We start from the raw sequence: 18,161 nt of genomic DNA on the forward strand, positions 1-18,161 counted from the left end.
TAACTGTCAATTGCTCCCTTGAATCAGTGAGTGAGTAAGAGAGTTGGGTGTAACACCTCTTTGAACTGTATATCACGACGTGTCAGCTTAATGTGGGAGGAAACACCAAAGTGAAGCAGGTCTCAGATGTTTACCACTTCGGTGAAACCCACGAGCACGGGTATGGTGCTGACAAACCTAGAAACATAATCTGTGCGAACCGGGATTCGAGCCCATGATCGTAGGTTTCGGGCGTACCCGAACAGCCAATTGCTGCGCCTTAGACTTGCCCGCCTTGCCCTGTTCTTTGATTCCAGTTGTAATAGGGTGGTTACAGGTTATCAAGAAACCGAAACGTAAAAAAATCATGAACAAATTCATTGTCAAAGAAAAACAACTCTCAGTTTGCGATCTATGCAATGCGATCACTGTTGTCTCATTCTCTCAGTAAGTGTCTGGGAGGTTGCCAAGGGACGATTGTTCCACTCTCCAGTAACAGCATTGCCGAGTTCCTTTAGAATTGCCGGAAGGACAGGGCGTCGTGAGATGGCAATCTGCAGCTCGTTCCACATATGGTTTTAAGAGGATAAAACAAGGACTGGCCGGCTTGGAGTCAGTGTACTGTGTCATGATATTTCAGTGAACTAGCACTATAAAACCGACATTTTAAATCCGGACTAGTGCAAACAGCAACGCGACGCGTGACGTTACATTCCATTTCACCTGACCTCACAAGTACAACACTGGATTGCCCGATTGATTCGAGATAAACAGTTGTTCGACATAAAGGAAGGGTTGTTGTTTCTCCTGCTGTGTCATACTGTCGGACAATAACGAATATGCACACGTACCCGGAAGTCATTCACACATCCGGGTAATCTGAGAGCGTATCTTTCTACGGCGTTTACACAATCCATACATTCGTAACAAAAGCCATACGCAGGTGAAGTGTCTGTCATTCACCAACTTAACGCCAATTGCTGCGCCTTAGACTTGCCCGCCTTGCCCTCTTCTCTGATTCCAATTGTAATAGTGGGGTTACAGGTGTCTGGGAGGTTGCTAAGGGACGATTGTTCCACTCTTCAGTAACGGCATTACCGAGTTCCTGTAGAATTGCCGGAAGGACAGGGCGTCGTGAGATGGCGATTTGCAGCTCGTTCCACATGTGTTTGAAAGGGTTGAGGTCAGGTGACCGGGCTTGCCACAATATGCGGACAATGGTTTCAAGCTCTAAGTAGGCATCAACGTCCCTGGCATCAAGGGGTTAAAACAAAGTCTGGTCGGCTCCGAGACAGTATACTGTATTGTACGGACTAGTGCAAGCAGCCACACACACACACACACACGCACGCACGCACGCACGCACACACACACACACACACACACACACACACACACACACACACACACACACACACACACACACACGTCGTTGTACAAGTGTTAAAACATAATATTGAACGAAACGTTAAATCCCATTTCACCTCATGGCAGAATGTATAAGGTAATCGTATAAACATGTCATCACAGCTGGGGCGTGAAGACGCCGCTTAGAACAATATTTCATTCATCCGACGTGTGCCAGCGTGATGGGGCATGGAAGCCCATTGTGGTGTAGAGCAGGGAAATGTGTTGAAAATCTATGATCATAATCAGGACAAATATATATGGGATTCGAACCCAAAACAAGCGGATCCTGTCACGATTAAGGAACGCTTCTTAGGCAGAGAATTGTAGCGCCTTCGACCTCTGCAGTCCCGTGCAGAGGAGGAATAACTGAGCAATCGTTTAGCATTAATTGCAGATGACTAGCGTGTTTCCATAACATACTATCACTGTCCGCAATATACCGGACCGGAAGTTTACACACCACACCAGCATCTAAATATAGTAGTAACTTCCTGACGACTGATTACTGTCCAAACACAATGCAATGAACGTCTACCGCATCCGAACAGAATCACTGTACAACAATAAAAAGCACCCTCATATAACAACTTAGAGATAAACTGTAATATGACCTCATAGGATAAACACATTCTGCCTGTGAACGTGAGAGCATTATTGCATTCTATTTACGATAAGGTTAAACAGATTTTCACCACTTTATTTTCCCTCTCATGGTGGCTACCACAGGCAGCCCACTCACAAGAACCGACTGTAACGAAGACCTACATCTGTATTTCGCGTCAATATTTCGACCACACTCATCCGGTAAGATATTCATGTCTTTACATTGTCTGAAAGGGTATATTCTCTGCTTTATTTATCATAATTTTACAAGTTTTGGTGACACTAAAATGATACCCACGGACAACTTAACACCTTAAGGTAAAGACGTTGCCTTAGTCTAACGCAAGATCCATTTCTGGAACGGGATCCACTAGTTTCACTAGTTTACGTGACTATATCTTTTAACACGACACAATCTGGCAGTCGATACCCTGTGTGAATACTGCTCAACATGAATTGTGCATTCTATGTACTGTTTCTATTTCGTTAATACCATAAACATGTCCCCAATTCAGTCGACACTTTGTACAGACTATGTGGAGACGGTGGTAGCCTAATTGTACAAGCGTTCGCTCGTTACGCTGAAGGCCCGGGTTCGATTCCTCACATGAGTACATTGTGTGAAGCCCATTTCTGGTGTCCCCTGCCGTGATACTGCTGGAGCATTGCTATAAGCAGAGTAATACCCCACTCATTCACTCATTCAGTATGTCCTGGGTGATCGACAGGTAAATGCGGCTCACACCGTAACCCTGCAGTACCACCACTTCATTAATATTGCCCAAGGATGCATGTAATTAGCGGAATAAACCGAATGTTCCCGAATGCGAAAAGGTTACTCTGTCAAAGACTATGTTGAATAATACAATAATCTCTACCCGGATGTTACAATATCTGCAGATACGCTGAGACTGTTAAACGACGTTTGCGGATAGTATCAGCTCACGCAACCTTATCGTCATTGTTTTATCAATGCCCATGTAGCTAGACACAGCCATGCATGTTTTTCTTCCTCACGACACAATCTTTTCCATAGCTTTTGTGTGCATAACCAGATATGTCATTGAGACTCGACTGTTATACAACACCTGTGGTGTTTGTGGCCGGTGTTTGATTTGGCTTAAGCTGTTCATTTCAAGTTTTACAAGTAAGGATTAATTTTGTCTATCAATTGTATGTTATGTCAAATGTGTTATGTGAGTTATGATGCATTTTATACACAGTCAAACACCTTTTGAAGGGACTTCGAGGTATCCGAGGTTCGACAGAATCGAAACTGATACAGTAAACTACGGTTATAACGAACTCCAAGGGACCACTAATTTTAGTTCGTAATAACCGTAGTTCGTTATAGGCATATATACAGCATTTATACAACAAATGGTCGGGACTAAAAATAAGTTCGTTATATCGGTCAGTTCGTTATAAGCGTGTTCGTTATAAACGTACTTTACTGTAAAAAAAAGGAATACGCAGGGACCAAGCTTTTACTTCGAGACTTACATACGTTTGACACAACGGTGTTTGACTGTTTATTATTCCGAAACCCTTCAGTTGTTTATCTATACATTTATAACTAGAACTGTATACATTATTCATGTACCCGGGGACGGTGGGGTAGCCTAGTGGTTGAAACGTTCGCTCGTCACGCCCGAAGTCTTAGGTTCGTTCCCCACACGAGTAAAATGTGAGAAGCTCCTTACTCACTCACATCTGAAATACAGTATGTCCGGTATGATATTAATGTCAGAGATTTGTCTTCAGATGAACCTTATTCCTGCGGGATCCTTTCATTTTTAACCATCATGTTTTAGCTCACCTGGACCAATGGTTTAAGTGAAAAAAATCATGTACACGTATCTTGAGATCCATTACTAACAACACATGTCCTAAATAATTGAGAAATAGCATACATAGATTTTTCAAAAGTGTATTATCGCCATAGCAGCCACACGTCATATACTTGCTTAATAAATATGTCACTGCCGTTAACTTTAAGCACCCTCTGAGTGTATCGTGTGAGCAACAGTACCTTGGCTCTACGAGGGTTGAGTGATAAGTTCTGAGCTTCACATATAAAGAATTGCGTAATTGTGAAATATTTTGGACATTACATGGTGTCATAGATGTATTCCCAAAAAATCGTGAGTCAAATGAGCAAATTGTTTCGATGTGACAATTCAGCAAAATGAGCAGGGATGACATTTGGGCGTGAAGTGATCAAGTACTTGCAGCAAAAGGGATAAACCGCAAGGCCATACATAAGATATGACTACACCACTAGGGAAGGATGACCCTTCAGATGCCACCTGAATGAGGGAGAGTCTTGAAGACGACCCCCGTTCTGGAAGGCCTCTGACGTCAGCGACACCAGAAATGATTCAGAGAATCCACGATATGATGTCATATTGCTAGCTCAGTTGGCATTTCCCAGGAGAGAGTACTGTCTATTATCACAGAACTTTGAGAACAGCTCGGTTGTTTCCAAAGCCTCCAATAACTGATGAAAAGGCACCAGTCTCGTGATAACCTAGCTCCTGCTCTGAGCAAGGGAGCATTTGACATCACAACCACCATTGAAGGTAAAGACATCCCCATCAGCTGAACGGGTTATGGCCTCTATGCTCTGGGATGCCGAGGGTGACGAAATAAGACTATGAGACGCGGGAAGCTGAGAAAATGTGCGCTCTTCCATCAGAACAATGCGCCAGTGTACCTACAGGTCACTGACATGGCTACAATCCGCGAGTGTGGCTTTGATTTCCTTCAGCACAGAACCTTATTCTCCTGATCCCTGGCTCCTGATCTGGCTCCGTCAAACTTTCCCATGTTTTCAAACATAAAGAAAGCCCTTGACAGAACCCATTTCGACTCGAACAGTGACGTTATAGCAGCAGTAGACATTTTGGGACAACCAAGAGAATGACTTTTGCGAAATCTGGACAAAATCACTCCAACATTGTTGGCAATGTGGATGAGTATTATGTTAAAAAAACAAACCTTTTAATGTATTTAGGTCAAGTCGTTCTATGTGATGCTCCGAAGTTATCAGTCAACCATTTTCTGCAATACGTTTAACCTGCTGTTCTGCATTTCTGATTATTATGAGTGAGTGAGTGTGTGAGTTGGGTTTAACGCCGTTTTTAACATTATACCAGTTATATCACGGCGTGTCAGCTTAATGTGGGAGGAAAGCCCGAAGTGATGCAGGTCTCAGACGTTTACCACTTCGGTGAAACCCACGAGCACGAGCATGGTGCTGACAAACCTAGAAACATAATTTGGGGTCATTATTATGAGGATGGTGGATGTGTTCTCATTAACCAAATTAGAGAGAATCAAACAGGGTGAATGTTATGGATAGTGAGAGCTGGCCTTTGCATTCACTACGATTGTGTGTTAATGGTCTGTTAAACGTACAGATAGACCATCACTCGTGCGCAGGCTTCTATCCACACCACAAACGTCAATATTCGACAGAGCAATGACGGGTATGCCGCGTAAATCCTCCATGGCCACAGGACAAGTCAAGTTTCAGATGTGTGCGGTTATCTTGAATACTTCGGAATAAGATGGTTGCGTGGGTATTACCTGGAATGAATCAGTGGCTAGGTTTGTTTGTTTGATTGTTGTTTAACGCCGCACTCAGCAATATTCCCGATCTCGTTTGTCGCCGCTTACGACAAGCATAGTCGCCTTTTACGGCAAGCATGGGTTGCTGAAGACCTATCCCACAAGGTGAATGAATGAATGAATGAATGAATGAATGAATGTTGTTTTGCGTCGCACCATTTCAGTTATCAAACGGTGACCCATTTATGATCGAGTCTAGGACAAGCGATCAAGGGACCAACCACAACAACTAATCGAATTTTGCGCCAACTCAAGTTGCGAAAATAGCAAACATACACTTCATTCCTGTTTTACTTGTGGGGTAGCCTTGTGGTTTAGGTGTTCTTTCGTCACGCCAAAGTTGTGGGTTCGATTCCCCATATAGGAACACAAAGAGGCCGGGTGTCCTCTTCAGTGATATTTTTAAAAACGGCGTAAAACCTAACTCACTCATCCCTGAAATAGTTAATGCGTCTGCCCCCTCCAAGGAAGAGGGCCGTGAATGTGAAATGCTTATCCACGTCAGCTCGAAAAGACAACAAAACCAGGAAACTTTTACACAAGCTGGGCACGAATTCGTTTCACATATCTCCCTTTATCAAGCCAGCAGTCAGCGATCCGAAATTGAACATTTGTCTGATCTTTATTTGGGTCAAATAAATTCGGAAAACATCAAACATCTCCTCTCTTGTTGGCGAACTTCACACGGAATTGGAAAGCATCAATTTCCCCCGTACAAGTGTATGTGGGAAAGAACGCCTACGTGAATACGTTCATCGTTTATGCACCGTACACGTACTATTTTCCTACATTCGGGACCAACGCGTACCATGCCGAGTGATGAAAGGGATTTCCATCTAGTGACACGCCGTGCGTAACGTGACGTCAAATACGTAGGATAACCCTGAGTATATTTATAGATCACAAACATATATACATACATTGGCGTCTCATGGTCAAACCTAAACTAACCAGCATTTCTGCCCAAACAGGAAAACGTTGTTTTCACAGTTAATACCAGGTAAGTGATCACATCATTTTAACTTCGAGGCGAGTGAAGCCCGGGCCTATTGACAGTCAAATCGAGATTGCACCGTTCAAGGGGTGTCGTTCAACCACAGTTTGACTGCGGACACACATGCCATGATGTACGTCAACCCGCTGTTAATGGTTACACTGACCCGAGACAATGTTTCAGTTTTGTTCAAGCTGGACGCCACAATCGTCCCCACTGAACTGCACATTGCAATTAAACCTACTTAGTTTCAATAAGAAACACAGAAACACTTGACAACTTCCTGAATCGACGAAACAAAAATTAAACTTCCTTGATCAGCTATACAGATTGTGTTTGGAAGGACATTACGATGTGTCATCACAACACGTCAAATATGCAGGAATAGTTTGAAACTATCACACTTTCTGTCATCAAGCTGAAGCCGATTTGCCGATAAACACATGTTGATAATACCGATAGCATATATATATTTCATGCTGGGCTAGATTGCTTAGTACGGGAAACACTATTTCCCGGGTCTCACAAAACGGAACAAGGAAGAAGATATTTGTATTATAACAGGCCTCAACCTTCGATAACACGTTTTGTTTGTTTTTTAGATTAACGCCGCTCTGAACAATATAAATGTGGGTCGTATCTCTAATGTCCTTCCTCATTGAGCAATATAAATGTGTGTTGTAATCTCAAATTTCCTTCTTCAATTGTGTATTCATTACAAAAGGAAAACAGGTCCATTTTTAATCCAAGTGAATGCCCTTGGCGATACATTATTATTATCCGTGAACTCGATATTCATTTTTATCTCCCTGGGGAGTTAACAAGCTGAGAGCGGCGGTAAACACAACGACCTGGCTAAATATGTTAGATATGGGGATATCGTTGGGATTACCTTTTTGGCAGGTGTTAGCAGTAGAGTGTGCAAACATGCAACCCCTTCAACGAATGGGTGTCTGCATCACTTTGTATACATTTCAGTTATCTCACGGCGTGTCACATCAATGTAGGACCAGGGAGTATAAAGACACCTAGTAGCACGAAGGCCAACAGTGAAGCAAGTCGTAGATGTGCACGATCCTGGGATCTGATCAGCGGATCCTGGTGCGACTAAGGGGCGCAATACCACACAGCGAAATCCGACGATGGTAACATTGTCACAATAATGTATTACTGTTTTTATTCTAATGTGAAATATACCTTGTTTGTTTGTTTGCAGGTATACTATATATCCCAGCTCGACTACTTCACAATGGCGGACGGATTCCAGGAGGGGGTGGATAACGCCGAGCAAGACGACTCGGCATACCGGAGGATGATGAGCGAGGAGCTGGCAGCTCAGTGGGACGACGCCTCGGACATATCGGACAGGAGCTGGTCGCTGGGTCAGTCCGTCGTAGAATCTGGATTCGGCAGCATAGACGAGACCCCGTGTAAGTGACTGAGTTGGTTTGACGCCGCTTTGAACAGCATTACAGTTATTTGACGGCGTGTCAGCCTTACGTGGAAGGAAAGCAAAAGATAATTCAGGTCTTAGATGTTTACCAATTCGGTGAAACCCCCGAGCACGGGTATGATGTTCATGAACCTGGAAACCCAATCAGGGCGAATCTGGGATTGCAACCCATAATCATAGGTTTCTGGCACATCTAAGGGACGCAACTCTACATGCAAAATGCGGCGCCTTAGTTGACTGGAGACACTATAGGGTAGGAATGTCCAAAGAAGTGAAAATAATACAATAATTCCGGATAATCTAATTAATATGATTTAGATAATTAGCTACTTGCTAATTAGCTAATTAGGTATTTGCTTAAGATAGAGAGTATGACATGCCTTTAACATACGTTTGTTTAGATCCTAGTAAATTCAGGGCATAAACAAGTACACACCCATGTTAGATGGTGGGTTAATGTGAAACAAACAAGAAATGGTTATTCGATGGTGATGTATTTGACACGGGTATCACAGTTCTATTTTGAACCTTGAGTTTGCAGTGTTTCAGCAACTGTTTCCATGTTTAATGATGGGTAAAACTGAAACAAACAAGAAATGGTTATTTGATGATGATGTATTTGACACGGGTATCACAGTACTATTTTGAACCTTAAGTTTGCAGTGTTTCGGTAACTGTTTCGAGCCTAGTAACGTTTTTATATGCACGTTTCTAATGTGTTGGTCAAATCCAATTTTCAAGTGCCCGGCAGTTTAGTTGGTTGTCTTCTCCAGGCAGGAAGTGTACTCTGGCAGAGGAGGTGTTCCTGTGTCCGGCAGTTTACATGTAGTTGGTTGTCTTCTCCAGGTAGGAAGTGTACTCTGGCAGAGGAGATGTTCCTGTGTCCGGCAGTTTACATGTAGTTGGTTGTCTTCTCCAGGCAGGAAGTGTACTCTGGCAGAGGAGATGTTCCTGTGTCCGGCAGTTTACATGTAGTTGGTTGTCTTCTCCAGGTAGGAAGTGTACTCTGGCAGAGGGGATGTTCCTGTGTCCCGCAGTTTACATGTAGTTGGTTGTCTTTTCCAGGTAGGAAGTGTACTCTGGCAGAGGGGATGTTCCTGTGTCCCGCAGTTTACATGTAGTTGGTTGTCTTTTCCAGGTAGGAAGTGTACTCTGGCAGAGGAGATGTTCCTGTGTCCGGCAGTTTACATGTGGTTGGTTGTCTTCTTCAGGCAGGAAGTGTACTCTGGCAGAGGAGATGTTCCTGTGTCCGGCAGTTTACATGTAGTTGGTTGTCTTCTCCAGGCAGGAAGTGTACTCTGGTAGAGGAGATGTTCCTGTGTCCGGCAGTTTACATGTAGTTGGTTGTCTTCTCCAGGCAGGAAGTGTACTCTGGCAGAGGTGATGTTCCTGTGTCCGGCAGTTTACATGTGGTTGGTTGTCTTCTCCAGGCAGGAAGTGTACTCTGGCAGAGGAGATGTTCCTGTGTCCGGCAGTTTACATGTGGTTGGTTGTCTTCTCCAGGCAGGAAGTGTACTCTGGCAGAGGAGATGTTTCTGTGTCCCGCAGTTTACATGTAGTTGGTTGTCTTCTCCAGGCAGGAAGTGTACTCTGGCAGAGGAGATGTTCCTGTGTCCGGCAGTTTACATGTGGTTGGTTGTCTTCTCCAGGCAGGAAGTGTACTCTGGCAGAGGAGATGTTCCTGTGTCCGGCAGTTTACATGTGGTTGGTTGTCTTCTCCAGGCAGGAAGTGTACTCTGGCAGAGGAGATGTTTCTGTGTCCCGCAGTTTACATGTAGTTGGTTGTCTTCTCCAGGCAGGAAGTGTACTCTGGCAGAGGGGATGTTCCTGTGCCCGGAGAGCAGGACCTTCTGGGAGAGGATTCCGAGCAGCGTGTGTTGCAGGAGGGTGAGAACCTAGTATTGCCTTCTGTATCCCTGGTGATGTCCGTTATGCCGCTGCAACCATGGTAGCTCTAAACAAGAAAGTCTTCGATTTTTATCATTGTTTATCAATTGCCGCTTTCGGTTATTAAGTTAGTTAAACATTTCATTTCTCACAGAAAAGCGAGTTCTGAGTACTCGTTACTGATCACTACTGTATTAAAATATCAGCGCCACGACTGTCGTAAACCTATGTTAAGGTAATCAATTCAATTCAATTCTTTTTTGTATGAAAGGTCACAGGCCCATATACACGGAGTTACATAACATATTTTATAAGATATAAAGTCAAGTTAACAATTCACCTCATAACAATAACGCATGATGTATGTACAAAGCCACTTGATGTTGTGTTGGAAGATCCTTGCAGGACAGTAATGAAGACAATGTTATAACAATATAACAATAGCAATGTATTGGAGTTATGACCCCCTTAGCGCTAAGACCGCTTTGTACAACGGCACCCTGATCAATGCGGTCTGTAAATGGATCAGTCAGGACCGGCTCCGTTTCGAAAAGCGATCGTAGTCTTAACTCCGCCTTAACGACCGCTTAACATAAACGTACAACAGTCTCAGCGCTAATTATGACGCACTGAGCTCGATCGTTGGAGTCATATGCGAAGTGGTCGTTGCGCTGTTGGTCTGCATCAAACTATGGGAGTATCGCTACGATCGCTTTGTTTTAATCAACACCGGGTCTCAATAACCTTCTTTGACAAGCACCGGGTTTGAGGGGCCAATCTTTCTCGACTTTCCCTGTACTTCTTGTTTAAGAGTAGGAGTCAAAACGTACAGTATACAGCTAGATGCATGCGTACCTACATCTCTATTGCCTATAGTTAGATGTGCAACGTTATGACATTGTGCACACGTGGGATTGAAGGGTAAGAATAGGTTCCTGCCAAACTTGCTGGTCATCAGGGTCGCTGACTTTGTTCCTTGTGTGTCATCGTTCTCCGTATCATTAAGTTACTCATTTTAAGAAATATTGGATTGTCTGGTCCAGACTTGATTATTTCCATTCATCGTCATATTATTGAAATATTGCTTAGTGCGGCGTTAAACAAGAATCAAATGATGATATTGTTATAACCTGTTTTAGATCTGGAAAGATTTCATAGACACATTTCGAGAGGACTTCCCTGAAGAACAGGCGCTAGTTAAGAAGCGAGTGATGAACATCTTTAAATGTCTCCTCGGTGTGGAGTATCAAGGTAATTCAACCATGGCGCAGTTAAAACCTGCCATTCAAGCATCACTTTACGCAGAGTTGCGTCCCTTTTGATTCGCTTATTGTGGGGTGAGGTGAAGTGGTGTTTGTGTGTGTATGTGTGTCTGCTTGTACTGGTCCGGACTAAAGAAATTTTATAGTGCTTGCCCACTAGGGAACGTATCATGTCGCAGTTTAACATGAATACCCCACTCAGACACAGTATACTGACTCCCAGAGGACCAGTCATTGTTTTAGCCCCTTAATGCCGAGCGCCAGGCAGGGTAACAACAGGTATCTTGAAACGTCATTTTGTATGATGCGGGCGGGGATCGAACCCCAGACCTTCCGCTCTCGGGGCGGAAATTATTACAGTTTTAATCTTTTTTGTAATCTTATGTCTGTCAGCTCTGTCTCATGTGCTGTTTTGTCGTTTCAGATCTTGGAGAGATAGCTGTTGAAGATTTCCTCAGACTGATAAAATTCTTCGGTCCGTTCAGAGCAGAGGAGGACAGATGTGTGGTGGTCAAACAGGTAATGTCCTCGATAATCAAGTGTATCATATCTCGGTTCTTTGTGTGGTATATGCCCTGGACCCAATCGCTGCCATAGCCTCTTTTAGGAATTAAGATTACCATCTCCAATAAATTCCCATACTTGGATTGTCGCTTTTGAGTGAAATATGATTGGACGGCTATTTGTACCATCGCGTATTTCGAATTCACGAAAGTATTAATATTGTGGCGAATTGGTCCAGGGTATATATCAACACACAATGGTGATATGATACACTGGATAATCGAGGTTGAGCAAGTAACGGTCAAATTCTAAAAGCAATGCATGACGTTTACAACTGTCCTGTACTTTATGTATATTCCTATTGGCAACAGAGGCTTCTAAGAGATGGTATGATCCTAAAGACATGACTGTTCAATGACACCTCGATGACTCCAAAAAGCAGACTCATCCTTTTTGCTTTACGCTGGATAATCGAGTTTGAGAGAGTGATTCATAAAGCAATGCGTGACGGTTACATCTGCGGCCCCGTCCCAGAAAGCGATCATAGCTTTACATCAGTTTGTGTTACAGTATTGGAGTTACGATCGACTCAGCGCTACGGTTGCTTTGTTAAACGGGGCCCTGTGTCCTGTCCTGCTGGCAATAGTACCCCAATGCACGGCTATGCTAACCGTTGAGCCAAGATGCACATTCCATCAAGATTGTGCAAGTGAAAATGTTTTATTATTTGTAAAGAAATGGTAGCTGTATCAAGGATAGTGTTTGTTTCTTTCAGATAGAACAACTTGTCGAAAACTCGTTCCAGAAATCTAAAGACAAGAAGTCCAAGATATGGTATGATCTAAGGACATGAACGTTCCATTCTCTTATTGTAAATACAAGAATGGAGATATGATACTCTGTAGGAAGTATGGGCTTGTGTTCACGGCGTTTCACTATACACACGAACTATACTATTCAAAATAGTTAAGGACCTCCCGATTCTTTCATATTATTACAGTTATTACGATCAACTTGGAATATAGGAGAACTGTGTGGTCCTTAATTAACTTGTTTTGAATAGTTTTTAAGTTCTTGGAGCGAACGACCACTCGAAACTATCATGCATACTTAAGCGAGTCTTAGTTATTGAGTGGTTTAGCGTCAAAGATGACGGACTGGAAATAGGCCATTAAGGTATTGTGACATGTAACCCGATGGTTGATAGCATGAGCAAGTCATGCCATTGGGCCACGATGACCCAGGTCAGCCAGGTCACACACTGCAACCACTTGAACCTCATTAGTTGTTGAGGCTTTTCGACCCACGAATCACCACAGGCTTATTCCAGTGTGTACGTTTGTCGCTCTCCCCTTGATTGAAATGACATTCTTCTTTCTGACTTGAATAACAATCTCAGACTTATCTCTCATTGTCAGCTGGTTCGGGGGATACATGACCCGCTCGGAGGCGGAGACAAAGCTGAAGGACCGGAAACCAGGGACGTTCCTCATCAGGTAGATGCTACATCCATATCAGGTCCAGCCCCAAAGCAGCCGAATAGTGACTCTTTATAACAGGGGGAACATGTGCGCCATTCGTCTCATTAGGCGCCGCAATTCGCTGTGCAGAGTTACTTGGGCACGCCCGGAATCTATGTTCGTGGGTTCGAATCCCGACTCGCCCAGATTATGTTCCTTGGTATGACAACACCATACCCATGTTGGTAGGTTTCACCAAAGAGGTAAACGTCTGAGACTAGTCTGTCTTACAGACCCTGATACAAATATATATCAAATACAGCCTATACAAGTCTATAATGTTTGGGAAGTCTAGATTACTGCATCTGAAAATGAGAGTCACTGGGCTCCCTTTTATTATATTTTTATTAAGATAACTGAACAACTGTTATGTAACGATATGTTCATTTCAGAAACTAGATGTTAGTCTAGTCTGAGACCTGCCTCGCTTCGAGCTTTCCTCCCAAATTAAGCCGTGATATAACTGGAATACTGTTGAAAGTGTCGTTACACCCAACTCACTAACTCTTCGTGACAAAAATGTTTAAATTTGTATTCACATATTTCGTTTGTTTCTTTGTTGTTCATCGCCGCACTCAACAATATTCCAGCTGAATGACGGCGGTCTGTAAATAATCCATTCTGGATCAGACAATCCACTAATTATAAACCGTAGTCACTAGTTTAATCACATTGCTGATACAACTAGTATATATATATATGCTCACCTACCCGGTAGTTGAAATGCTATAATTGTAATTACTTCAGTATCAATTTGTAGTTACAACTTCTACATGCCTATTTAACATTAAGTTACAAAGCCATTAGAAGTATTTGTTCTCCGATTTAAGAAAATGATAAAACTCATGCATTTCATGCATTGTTAATTGTACATACATTTAGGAATAATTTATTTGGCGTGTTTAGTATGGATTGGTTATGCTTTTTTGCCCTGAGAAGGCTTATCACTGACATTAAAGCCAGTGACAGCTGTTAGACGCCTTCATCAGTTCAGTGATCGGATACACTACGCCTTCATGTACATCACGTTTGTCGAGACCTCTGACATGTCCTTTCTTGTAACGTCTCAGAATGAGTGTGACAGAAGGTGACGCTGGGTGCTTTGCCCTTGGCCTGGTGATGCTGGACAACACCATCGAACACTTTCAAATAAAGGTAGGGTCGTCAAGGATCTTTTGGGGCATTTTTCTTGGTAGGATATTATTTTCGATTATTTCTTCGAAAAAGGCCTTTTTTCTGTGAATAGAGCCAAAGAATGTTTGTTTTGGAAACACCTGAGGACAAATGATGTTTTTTAGTTTGTTTCTGGAACATATTAGTGTTTATTATAAAAGGCAACAATATATAGTGACTGCAGGACAGACCTGTCTTCATCCCCAATTAGTTGTTCTTACCTTGCACTGTAGTCAGAAATATTCCGACTGTATAACGCCAGCCTACGAATAATGAAGTTTGGGCCAGACGAAACACTGGTTGATGTAAGCACCGTTCCTGGTCGGGGTACCGTGACGCAATCAACAGAGTCACTGAACCTGACCACCAACGGCTATCCAAGTTAGTCGCATCAACAAGTAATATGGTGCTGAGTATCTTTTCTAACCTTGGTCCGGACATGGCCAATCATTCGTTGCTATTCATATTAATGGTATAACTAGGATTGATTTTTCTTAATAATCTTTAAGTGCCTTACATCCTCTGGTGACCTGTTTCTGTTTCTGACGACCTGTTTGTGACGTCCTGTTTGTGACGTCCTGTTTGTGACGTCCTGTTTCTCACGCAGGGCCACCCTGACGAGGCTGTGACCATGCACCCTTTCAGTCTGGAATTGGAGTTCAAAGGTCGTCACTTCAGCAGTCTGCCGGACCTGGTCAACAATTGTTTGTGCCAAGAGGTCATTGTCTCCGAATCAGAGAATCCAGAAAATGGCGTCCGTTGTTCCATCATCTGCCCAGGCCTGCCCTACAACCAGATTATCAACGGATACAAGTGCCCCGCTCGATAAACACGAGAAACATCTGCTATACTGTAGATTAGATGGTACATGGTAGAATTCATTCTAACCTGATTAGTGTTGTTCTCAGAATGCTACTTTTTTCAAGGTTTGTTATATAAGACAGTTGGTTCATAGACATAACGATCAATATGTGTTGACATAGTTGACAAGAGATTGTGTCTTGGCTACGTATTTATGTTACCGCATATTTATGTCATTCGCAATCAGTGTCAATTGTTGTAACCAGTTTTGACAGATGGGGGTGTGAGTAAGACTTTACTCCGCTTTTAACACTTTTCCAGCTATTTCACGACGGAGGACACAAGAAATGTGCTTCACACATTGTACCTGTGTGGTTTGACAAATGAATCAGATGCACGTGCACGGTACAATGTGTATGCCAACTGTTCGTTTGAACGTTCAAGTTCATATAATTGAACGCTTTGTTTGGTTGTGAATCCATTTAATGGATGCAAATTTATATACAAATATACATGCTCCTACTGTCAGTTGAAAGTCGCGGGGATTATTGGCATAATCACCTAATTTCAATAGCTCGACGCACTGGAAATGGCTGTAATGAATTGTGTGGGTACCGCAATACGCCAACCTCAGTTATACAACTACAAAAAAGACAAGGACCATCCATCTTTCATATTGCTATATTACTATGGTTAAAATGTCACAATTTCATAGTGGTATATCTATAGCCATACATATTGCGATAGTTAATTTACGCCGTTTTTTATGACAAATTCTCCTATTTCGATTGCTGTCAACCAGTTTTTGTTTAACTCGCACGATTTAGCAATTTGTTTCTTGATAGGCGGTAATGTAATCTAGCCCGAGTAGTCATAACGAAAGGTTAATATGAATTAAAATGTGAATCGATCCAACGGGAAGTTGAATCGTGTTTCCTGGCCTCAGGTGTAAGTTCGTGATGTAGTCTGTGAATTCTTAAACCTTTATCAAAAATATGCAGTTGACTCCATGGCATTTGATTTGCTAAAAAAGCAGTTTTGAGCATGTATGTGTCCATAAACCATCTGGCCACGCTCACTGACAAATTACTGTTTCCTGATTGGCTTAAAGGATGGGCGGGGCTTGTGTATTGCGCTGAATGATGTCACGGATTCCGTTATGTTGTGTACAGTATTTTGTGTTAATGATTATATAAGCAAACCCTGATGTGATTATTGTTGACATATTTATGATTTGCGCACACTTTGCGTAAATCCACTACGCAGATTTACACAGCATGTACATCAGTTTTTACACTCACCTACATAAACGCAAACCAATTTTGAAATCTTAAATCAGTTGTGAATGTATGTTCAAAACCTGAACCTATTCAAGAAGTCGCAATGACTTTTCTTTTAAAGTATTCCACTCAAAGGTTTTCCATATTCTTATTGTTGTGTGGACAGCATCATTAACGAATTCATGTTCATATCAAGTAGACATCCTGTCAGAGAGTTGGGCTGGGTGGGAATATTGTGATGTTGCTATTAACATAGGAATAATTGACAAAGTTTCACAAATATTGTATCACTTTACATGCCACATATTAAGGATTGGAAATAGAGAATATCACAAACTTGCAGACTATGTTCCAGTATTTTAAACCTGCCAAGGGTAAAACTGATAACACATTTCGGGCATGATCCAGCACCAGTATCTCTCGTTGTGCTGGTCAGATAGAGTTAGGCAAACAAATCTAAGACGTTACTAACTTTATCGGTATCTGCAGCTTTTTATCGTTCACCATCATCACACCTACCTCCTATACATTCATGGCATACTAGTAACTGGTGAGCTATTATTCTTACGACACTTCACTCATAAACACTTTTATCATCAATGCTTCGATCAAACTATATTATATATTTGTGTTGAGATTGCGCCATTAAAGTTCATAATAATAACTTTATATTTATCGTCAGTTTAATCAGAAAATGAGATTATCTGTAGCAGCTAGAATAAGTATAAATCCGGACTGTTTAATAAATTGATTGTTTATTCACTCAAACGTTACCATCTTGCACGATGTTAAATCTGAAATATATGCTTATACCCTTGGCAACGCATGCAAATATATTTAGTAAATGAAAATGTCATACTTTTTTATACGAGCTATTCCCATTGTAATACTGCGGTGAATACATTAGGCCAATTCTGTTAAGTTTATTACGTTGTTTACTTTCTGGAAAATGTACAGTGGCTGAACCAGAATTAGCTTGCTTGTAGTTAATTCATTATATGTACTAGAGAGAGAGAGAGAGAGAGAGAGAGAGAGAGAGAGAGAGAGAGAGAGAGAGAGAGAGAGAGAGAGAGAGAGAGAGAGAGAGAGAGAGAGAGAGAGAGACTCACTTAAAAGCAGACTGTATTTGTAACCTACCACACACGCATGTGGCTACCTCACTGCCGGGAAGCATGAAAGATTTAGTGGTTCATCCAATGCAATTACAGCTACATACCGTTTTGTGAAAAACTTGAATGAAGAGAGAATTTATAAAATGAAAGAATTGTAATTATAAGCCAGGTGGACGTTTAGAGGCCATAATGATAGTACGATACTAAATGGGACTTCATGCATTTTCGGACAGAAACAGTCTACTTGCTTTGTTCAACATGTGTATAGGTTTATTGGCAGGCCTTCGAGGTTCCTAACCTTGGTGGGAATGATTCCAAAGTGACAATCACTATGCAGGACACTGAAAAGTAAGTAGGGAAACTAGCTCATACAATCTTGAATTTGATTGTACTTGAAGAAAATATAACCAAAGATATATTTACAATATAAACCACAGCTTTATTTGTACTCGTTGAGAAATAGACAGAATGAATGGATGCAGCATGGTGAGTGCAATCGACAAATATGATATCAAATGTCCAGCACTTGATGTGAATATGATGATCCTTG

At 42.1% G+C, this 18,161-nt stretch overlaps 1 protein-coding gene across 1 annotated transcript; it reads left to right on the forward strand.

The window, feature by feature from the left end:
- Nucleotides 1-6,540: 6,540 nt before the first annotated feature.
- Nucleotides 6,541-17,137, forward strand: LOC139474605 (uncharacterized). The gene is made up of 9 exons (XM_071257678.1): nt 6,541-6,625; nt 7,836-8,049; nt 9,868-9,959; nt 11,099-11,210; nt 11,646-11,740; nt 12,501-12,559; nt 13,144-13,221; nt 14,316-14,400; nt 15,026-17,137. The coding sequence occupies exons 2-9, from the start codon at nt 7,869-7,871 to the stop codon at nt 15,245-15,247; spliced, it is 924 nt and encodes a 307-aa protein (XP_071113779.1). The 5' UTR covers nt 6,541-6,625; nt 7,836-7,868; the 3' UTR covers nt 15,248-17,137.
- Nucleotides 17,138-18,161: the final 1,024 nt, after the last annotated feature.

This window comes from Haliotis cracherodii, unplaced genomic scaffold (assembly GCF_022045235.1).
Source record: "Haliotis cracherodii isolate W230 unplaced genomic scaffold, xgHalCrac1.p SCAF_3, whole genome shotgun sequence".
In the NCBI taxonomy this organism is placed as follows: Eukaryota; Metazoa; Mollusca; class Gastropoda; order Lepetellida; family Haliotidae; genus Haliotis; species Haliotis cracherodii.